The sequence below is a fragment of the Penaeus japonicus genome, unplaced genomic scaffold (genome assembly GCF_977035675.1).
Source record: "Penaeus japonicus unplaced genomic scaffold, GWHDUDI00000001_assembly GWHDUDI00000037, whole genome shotgun sequence".
Taxonomy (NCBI): domain Eukaryota; kingdom Metazoa; phylum Arthropoda; class Malacostraca; order Decapoda; family Penaeidae; genus Penaeus; species Penaeus japonicus.
The window spans coordinates 26214549-26223288 of NW_028234439.1; the positions used below are offsets into that span (position 1 = coordinate 26214549).

General features: G+C 33.3%; 2 protein-coding genes across 2 annotated transcripts; both read right to left on the reverse strand.

The window, feature by feature from the left end:
* Nucleotides 1–1710: 1710 nt before the first annotated feature.
* On the reverse strand, nt 1711–3177 carry LOC122255564 (uncharacterized). The gene is made up of 3 exons (XM_086532661.1): nt 3144–3177; nt 2594–2665; nt 1711–2259 (listed from the first exon to the last, which is right to left on the reverse strand). Exons 1-3 carry the CDS (start codon nt 3153–3155, stop codon nt 1798–1800), a joined length of 546 nt encoding a protein of 181 aa, XP_086388787.1. The 5' UTR covers nt 3156–3177; the 3' UTR covers nt 1711–1797.
* Nucleotides 3178–4729: 1552 nt separating this feature from the next.
* On the reverse strand, nt 4730–6873 carry LOC122255561 (uncharacterized). The gene is made up of 3 exons (XM_086532013.1): nt 6841–6873; nt 5593–5664; nt 4730–5279 (listed from the first exon to the last, which is right to left on the reverse strand). The coding sequence occupies exons 1-3, from the start codon at nt 6850–6852 to the stop codon at nt 4818–4820; spliced, it is 546 nt and encodes a 181-aa protein (XP_086388139.1). The 5' UTR covers nt 6853–6873; the 3' UTR covers nt 4730–4817.
* Between the last annotated feature and the right edge of the window lie 1867 nt (nt 6874–8740).

An 8740-nucleotide genomic window follows, 5' to 3' on the forward strand; every position in this document is an offset into this window, starting at 1 on the left:
AAAACGATATCGGGTATATTAAAATAAGTAAATAAATAAATAAATAAATAAAATAAAGAAAAATAAAAAATAAAGAAAATAAAGCATAGAACTTGATTCAATCTCTTCTGTGGCACTTCCTCACTCCCTCCAGACAAGATTCGTAGCCACACTGAGAGCTCACCTTAGTGATCATGGTGACTGTATGGTCAATCAGAACAGTGGCTTCTCGCCTGCTGGCCATTATAAACCGCTTGCCAGAACCAGGCCTGGTTTTTGTGTCCTACTAGCTATTCTTTCTTCGTATATATAAAGCAAATATCTTGGGTAATGTAGTAGAGGATGGTGACGTATCAGGTCACCTGCTCACAGACGCCCATAGCATCCTTGGGAGGACGGAGGCAAGGTCACGGCCACATAAACTGACTTACCAGTTCAGGTAGTTACAACAGGTTCTTTATGATCTTTATATCGGAATTAATCAATATTGCAAATGCTACAAAGAATATAAGTAATTAAATAATAGAATAGTAAAAGTAAAATAGTAAAACGAAACGTTGTCATAGAATACTAATGGTGATTTACCCATTCTTTTGAACAGATAATCAATATATATATATATATATATATATATATATATATATATATATATATATATGTATGTATGTATGTATATATATATATATATGTATATATATATATGTATATATATATATATATATATATGTATGTATATATATATATATATATATATATATATATATATATATATATATATATATAATTTCATATACCGATTGTTGACTATAAATAGCCTCGTGCTGTGTATTGAAAGCAAATCATCGATAATTGTTTCCATTGAAAGAAAATAACCGTGAAATGTCCTTTCGTATGATACAATAAGTGCCTTGCCCTTATCTTCCAATTGTAACCTTTATGATGCTAGGAATTTGTTGTTCAATGTTTTTTGTATTTCCGTGATGCCGACATTTACTATGGCTGCACTTAAACTGATATTTATTATCATATACTAATTTATTATTTTTTATATATATATATATATATATATATATATATATATATATATATATATATATATATATAATCAGAAAACGCATCACAGCCAAAGCAAGACAGCGCATGTGCCTAGAATCATCGGTTGATGATAAAAAATAGACAAACAAACAAATAAGAAAGGAACATATTTCCAAGACATTTTATACCATATTGGAATTTACTAAAGCATATATCATCCACCTACCATATCAAATGGGCCATTTCCTCAAATTATTTTGGACGCGAATTTAGCGACCTTCGAGACAGAACACAATGTTTTCCTTGATGTCTACGGAATACTTCATTTTGTAAAGATTATTGATCAAGATCTATTGTCCTGTTCTAGAGTCCCAGTGCTGCAAAATAGTTCAACACTATAAACAACAAAGAAATATTTTGACTTTGGTGATCTGAGGTATTTTCACAATTTACATGAATTCCTGAGATTTTCTGTGGGGACTTCTGAACATGATTTTTAATGGGTATTTTCTAAGCCTTGGTTAAACGTTTGAATAGTGTACATTCTGTATATAAACCCCGAGTTGCTGTGTGACTTCTATTATTTATTGGGTTCGTGTTCCTTAGGTATCAGTAGAAAAAAAATAAATAAAATAGTAAGAATGAAAAATGAGGTAGAAACCTACGGACGAAATGAACTGAATAAAATATTTTCAAATGCTTATTAACGTTTATTTGACACATTCATTCTAATAAATACTTTCGCAACTTTAGATATTTCCATCATTTCTTGCATGTGGTCCTTTAACCAAAATGTCTGCGGACATCCTCATCCGAGTGAAAGGATTCGAAGCTGTGATGTTCGAGGGATTCACGGGAGTCGAAGTGGCGAGGCCTGAGTGGGATGGGTGCAGGCCTCTCGAGTGACTCACGTGAGTCAGGGATACGGGGTCTGGGGGCTGAGTAGACGGGTCTTGGGGCTGAGTAGACGGGTCTGGGAGATTCCCTGGATTCAACGGAGTCATAACGAGCCTGACCCTCGTAGCTGACATCGGCTACGTAGCCTGAGTCTCCATCGACGTAGTAGGTGACCTTCTGCAGACGACCGTCGGGAAGGTGCACGTAGTAGGATCCCTGAGTGTTGTCGTTATCACGAGCCTCCTGGTGGCCGAAGTCGTTGTCGGAATCGTCGTGATTGACGGCCCAGTTGAAGTCGTACTTGGCTTCAGTGGATTCGAAGGACTCGAAGGATTCCCTTGATGCTACCTGTGAAATGGCCAAATAATTTGTTTAGTAAGTTTAGTTTATTTACTGGTTTTATTTGTGGTGTTAAGTGAAACGATATACAATGCCAGTTTCTGTCATGTTAGTGCGTATGTTATTAAACGTACAACACACACATACATATACTTTTGAGTGTCTATGTATGTCCGTGTTTGAAGTGAATGTTTATATATTCATGAGTTTGAACTTATAGACACTTCTTGTATGGGGTGTGTATGTAGACTTACGTTACAAGTTCAAATCAACGTAAAAGCACTGTAAAGATGAATGTTTGTTCGACTAAACATTTAAAGCAAATTTGCAAAGGGAGCCTCACCCTGGGGGCGCCGTAGGAGAAGCTCGGTTTGTCGGCGGCTGCGACGGCAGCGAAGGCCAGGACGAGGATGATCTGCAACAGAGAAAGAAACTTGAGTAAAATGTGTTTTGTGAAAAAGAATTTGTATTTGATTATTTACTTATTTATTGATCTGTCTATACATTTTGCTTTTGATATGATTTTTCTGTTACACTTGAAACCAACTAAAATTTAATACAAGTATTTACTGGATTGCAGATCTGCAACAGAGAGCAAAGTTTGAGTGAACAGTGAAGTGAGTATATTGTGCAACGAAAAAGGTATATATATTAATGTTCTATTTAATTATTTAATTATCTACCAATTTTGCTTTTAGTATGGGTTTATGTTACACTTGAAACCAACTCAGAAGCAATATATTTACTGGATTACAGATCTACTCTTTGGTAAAAAGTTTTCACAAGAAAGCTAACACTCCATTAGTTCTTAATTTGAGTTTTCTTCAGATGTCCTGAGTCTTCTTGAAATCCAAAGCTCTAGTTCAAGACACAAGCACCACACAGGAGCTCACCTTAGTGTTCATAGTGGCTGTGTTGTCAGTGGGAACAGTGAGTGTCCCTCGCATGCCGACCATTATATACGGACGGCGGCTGAGAAGCCCTCGATCAGGGCCAGTTTTTGTGGCCTACAAGAATTTTTGTTTGAGCAAGAAGGATAAAATCTTTTGAAATGGAGTAGACTGCGATGACGTATGTTTAATCATGAGCCAGTTGATTAATTCTATTGTGTATATCATGTAGCATTAGTTTCTTTTATTGTGTGTGGTGTGACATGACCATACGTAATATAAAGGTGCACACACACGGATGTAAATAAATAAATTAATATATACACTAATTCATATATATATATATATATATATATATAGATAGATAGATAGATAAATATATATATATATATATATATATATTATATATATATATTTATATATAATATATATATATATATATTATATATATATATATAAATGTATATATATATATATATATATATATATATATATATATATATATATATATATATATATATATATATTGATATGAGCAATTGTAGTTAATTTGTTAGAAAAAAAAAACGTTATTCAAGACCACAGTAACAGTAAATTCTTATGTATGTTGTAACAGCAAATAAGTTGTTTTCTTTCTTTCTTTTTTCTTTCCTGAAATATAATAATAGTGTCTTTTGTTCTTGCATAGTAAATCCTTTGCACTTACTTTCATGTTGTAATATCCATGTTCTTAGCAATTTTTTGTTTGCGGCTTCAGCATTTTCTCTGATCTGCAAATTTATGATGGCTACATATAAGACTGATATTTTTTCTTCTCTACTCCTTTGTCATTCATGCAGTTATTGTTATCAGTATCATGAGTAATTTTATCAATATTATCATATCTATTGTCATCGTTCTCATTCCTGCTCAATTTATATTTATTAGTAGTATCAAAGGAGCATCATAATATAGACACGATAGCACATGTGACTAGAATCATCGCTTGATGAGAAAATGCAAAGATCAGATAAAAATATTTGTTTATTATAATGGTCTCTATGAACAGAAACTCATTTACGGGACCATTTATTACAATATATATGTAATTTTAATATTTTCCATAACATAAACCTACTGACGAATGATATAAACCCTATATAACGCACACAATTTATCTTAGATACGACTTTGAACACAGGACTTTTTAGACAAAATCCATTCCAGTATTTCCTTTTTCAACATCTATGAAACTATTTTAGATCATTGATTCAAATCTTTCAGAGTCAAAAATTGTAAACAATGTCTTTTCTTTTGAGTTTGGTAATTTGAGACCTGTCGTTTTTTCCAAACCGGATGCGAATTCCGGTCCCGTGATTTTCTGTAGGTATTTCTGAGTAGTATGCTATTTAGTAGGTTCTTTCTAAGACTTAGTTAAATGTTTGAGTGATGTGCAGTTCTATATATCAATCCTATTAGAATTTAATGAGTTGCTGTGTGAGTGATCATTTTCTTTTTATTTTGTGGGATCATCATACCCTTGTGAACCCATTGATGAGTAATAGTAATAATGAAGAATCATGTTAAATCTATTCAATAAAAAGTTATAATTTGCTTATTGACATTTATTTGACACATTCATTCTAATAAATACTTTCGCAGCTTTTGAAATTTCCGTCATTTCTTGCATGTGGTGTTTCAACCAAAGTGTCTGCGGACATCCTCATCCGAGTGGAAGGACTCGAAGCTGTGATGTTCGAGGGATTCACGGGAGTCGAAGTGGCGAGGTCTGAGTGGGATGGGTGCAGGCCTCTCGAATGACTCACGTGAGTCAGGGATACGGGGTCTGGGGGCTGAGTAGACGGGTCTTGGGGCTGAGTAGACGGGTCTGGGAGATTCCCTGGATTCAACGGAGTCATAACGAGCCTGACCCTCGTAGCTGACATCGGCTACGTAGCCTGAGTCTCCATCGACGTAGTAGGTGACCTTCTGCAGACGACCGTCGGGAAGGTGCACGTAGTAGGATCCCTGAGTGTTGTCGTTATCACGAGCCTCCTGGTGGCCGAAGTCGTTGTCGGAATCGTCGTGATTGACGGCCCAGTTGAAGTCGTACTTGGCTTCAGTGGACTCGAAGGATTCGAAGGATTCCCTTGAGGCTACCTGTGAAATGGCCAAATAATTTGTTTAGTTTACTGATTGATTTTATTTGTGGTGTCAAGTGAAACGATATACAATGACAATATCTATCATGTTTGTGCATATGTTATTAAGCGTAAAATATACACACAGACATACTTGTCTATGTATGTGCGTGTTTGAAGTGAATGTATCTTCGTGAGTTTGAACTTATATACACTTTTTGTTTGAAATGTGTTTGTAGACTTACATCACGAGTTCAAATCAATGTAAAAGCAATGAAAAATGAATGCTTTTTCTACTAAACATTAAAGGAAATTTGCAACGGGAGCCTCACCCTGGGGGCGCCGTAGGAGAAGCTCGGTTTGTCGGCGGCTGCGACGGCAGCGAAGGCCAGGACGAGGATGATCTGCAACAGAGAGCAAAGTTTGAGTGTACAGTGAAGTGAGGATTTCGTGCAACGAAAAAAGATATATGTATATATATATATATATATATATATATACATATATATATATGTATATATATATATATATATATATATATATATATATATATATATATATATATTAATGTTCTATTTATGAAGGTATTATTGTATATGATAAAGAATCAAAATTCATATCGAAGCAATAATTAAATATTTCTAGTTACTTAAACACAATGTCTCCCAGTTCCAGGTCAGTCCTGAATGCCCACGTTCGGAGGCGTGGCCAAAGTCCTGCACTCATTACCACGTGGACCAATCACCGCCGGGTCGGGCAGCTCCCTGACCAATTAGAAGAATTGTCGCTGCCCCTCGTACTGACCCGGTATCCTCCTCAAAATAGGTCATTGATAGATTTAGACAGAATTAGTTCGACCTTCAAGTCGAGAGGTCCTTCCTCTCCCTTCACCTCCTCAAGGATTCCAGGTAGACAGTGTTTTAGTGCCTTTAGTGACTTAGCTTATTTCATATACTGTGCATTGTCTGTGTTTTCCTTAGTCTGTTGTGATTTCCTTAGTGTTGTCTTTATATGTGTTATTGATATAACTATAGCTTAGGTATTATTAGCTTTGCGATAGGCTTAGCTTCCCCCTTGCATATATATATATCGTGCCTCCCTTGTAAATAATGTTATATATATATCTTGATTTTATAATATATTGTTAATGTTTTCGCTACCGTGTTTAACATCATCCCTTTATATATTATGTGTGGGAATTAGATCAATCTCTGCTCGCAACATATTCGGGTGCCCGGGACGGGACCCGTCGTGTCAATTACACAAATAGTGTTAGTATTTAGGATATATACAATTTACTCAAACTGGTCGTAGTAGGGATACATCTTAATACCATCACACTATTTAATCATTTAGTTATCTATCATCATTTATTTTAGTATAGTTTTTTTGCTACACTTGAAACCAACTCAAAATTAATATATTCACTGGATTACAGATCAAAAGGTCTACTTTGGGGAAAAAAGCTTTCACAAGAAATCTAACACTCCCTGAGTTCTTAATTTCAGTGTTCTGATGTCCTGAACCTTCTTGAAATCCAAAGCACGAGTTCAGGTCACAAGCACCACACAGGAGCTCACCTTAGTGTTCATAGTGGCTGTGTTGTCAGTGGGAACAGTGAGTGTCCCTCGCATGCCGACCATTATATACGGACGGCGGCTGAGAAGCCCTCGATCAGGGCCAGTTTTTGTGGCCTACAAGAATTTTTGTTTAAGCGAGAAGGAAAAAAATATTTTGAAATGCAATAGCCTGGGATGACGTATGCTGCACAATGAGCCTTTTTTGTTATTTCTCTTTATGGTGTATGTCATATTATAACATTAGTTCTTTTATTGCGTGTGGTGTGACATCCATACGTAATATAAAGATGCACACACACAGATATAAATGAATAGATTGGTAAATACAATAGTATATATATATATATATATATATATATATATATATATATATAATTATATATATATATATATATATATATATATATACATATATATATATATAAATATATATATATATATATAAATATATATATATATATATATATATATAAATATATATATATATATATATAAATATATATATATATATATATATATATATATATATATATATATATGTATCTATCTATCTATCTATATATAGGTATGTATCTGTATATCTGTACATATATATGTATGTATATCTGTATCTGTATATATATTTTTCTATATATATATGTATATATGTATGCATATAATGCACACACACATACATGTATATATGTATATATGTATGCATATAATGCACACACACATACATGTATATATGTATATATTCATAAATATATACATTAAAACACATGCAAAGAGACAGAGAGAGAGACAGAAAGCCAGTGATAAGCAGTAAAGATGGTCTACCTGCATCACATGTTGCAAAAGATCAGGTCACCCGCTCATGGCCACGTCAATTGACCTACACATTTCAGAGTAGTTCCAATAGTTTCGGTGACATTTGATTGATATTTCACTATGGTCTCCGTGTCTGGATATATATTAATGTAGTATGGATAAGAGTACTAATGATGCAAGCAATAGTAGTAATTTGTTTGGAAAAAATGTTATCCTAGACCACAGAAATACTAAATTCGTGTTTGTGTTGTGCCAGCAAATAACTTTTTTTCTGAAATAAAATAACTATAAAGTGTCTTTTGGTCTTGCGCAGTAAATCCTTTGCAGATATTTTCATAGTGGAACATCCATGTTAGCAATATTTTGATCGCAGTTTCAACATTTTCTGGGATGTGAAAATTTATTATGGCTACACACAAAATTGATGCTTACTCTTATCTACTCCTTTGTCACTCATGAATTTAGTGTTATCGGTATCATGATTATTTTTATTAATATTACTATTATAGCTATTGTTATCATTCTCATCCCTGATCAATATATTTTATTTGTAGTATTAAAAAAAGCATCATATCGTAGACAAGATAGCACGTGTGACTAGAATTTTCTCTTGACGAGAAAATGCAAAGATCCGATAAAGATATGTTTATGATAAGGGTCTCGATGAAAAGGAACACATTTACAGGACACTTTATTACAATATCTATATATATGCATATATATATACATATATATGTATATATATATTATATATATATATATATATATACATATATATATATATATATATATATATATACATATATATATATATATATATATATATATACATATATGTATATATATATATTTTTTTTCTTTTTCTTTTTTTCTTTCTTTCCCAGGAATAGACTCACTGACGAGTGATATAAACCCTACATAAACACCTAATTTATTTTGGATACGACTATGAACGCAATTTTTTTAGGACTCTATGTACAAAATCTATTTCAGTATTTCCTTGTTAATATCTACGGAATTATTTGTTAGATCATTGATTCAAAACTACTTTCTAGAATCGAAAATTGTAAACAATGTCTGTCGTTTTTAC

Bases quoted from the DNA above. Each gene is read 5' to 3' on its own strand.
- LOC122255564 (XM_086532661.1), bottom strand. The intron at 2,260-2,593 runs GTGAGGCTCCCT...GCCATTTCACAG, and splicing joins TCTCCTACGGCGCCCCCAGG to GTAGCATCAAGGGAATCCTT.
- LOC122255561 (XM_086532013.1), bottom strand. The intron at 5,280-5,592 runs GTGAGGCTCCCG...GCCATTTCACAG, and splicing joins TCTCCTACGGCGCCCCCAGG to GTAGCCTCAAGGGAATCCTT.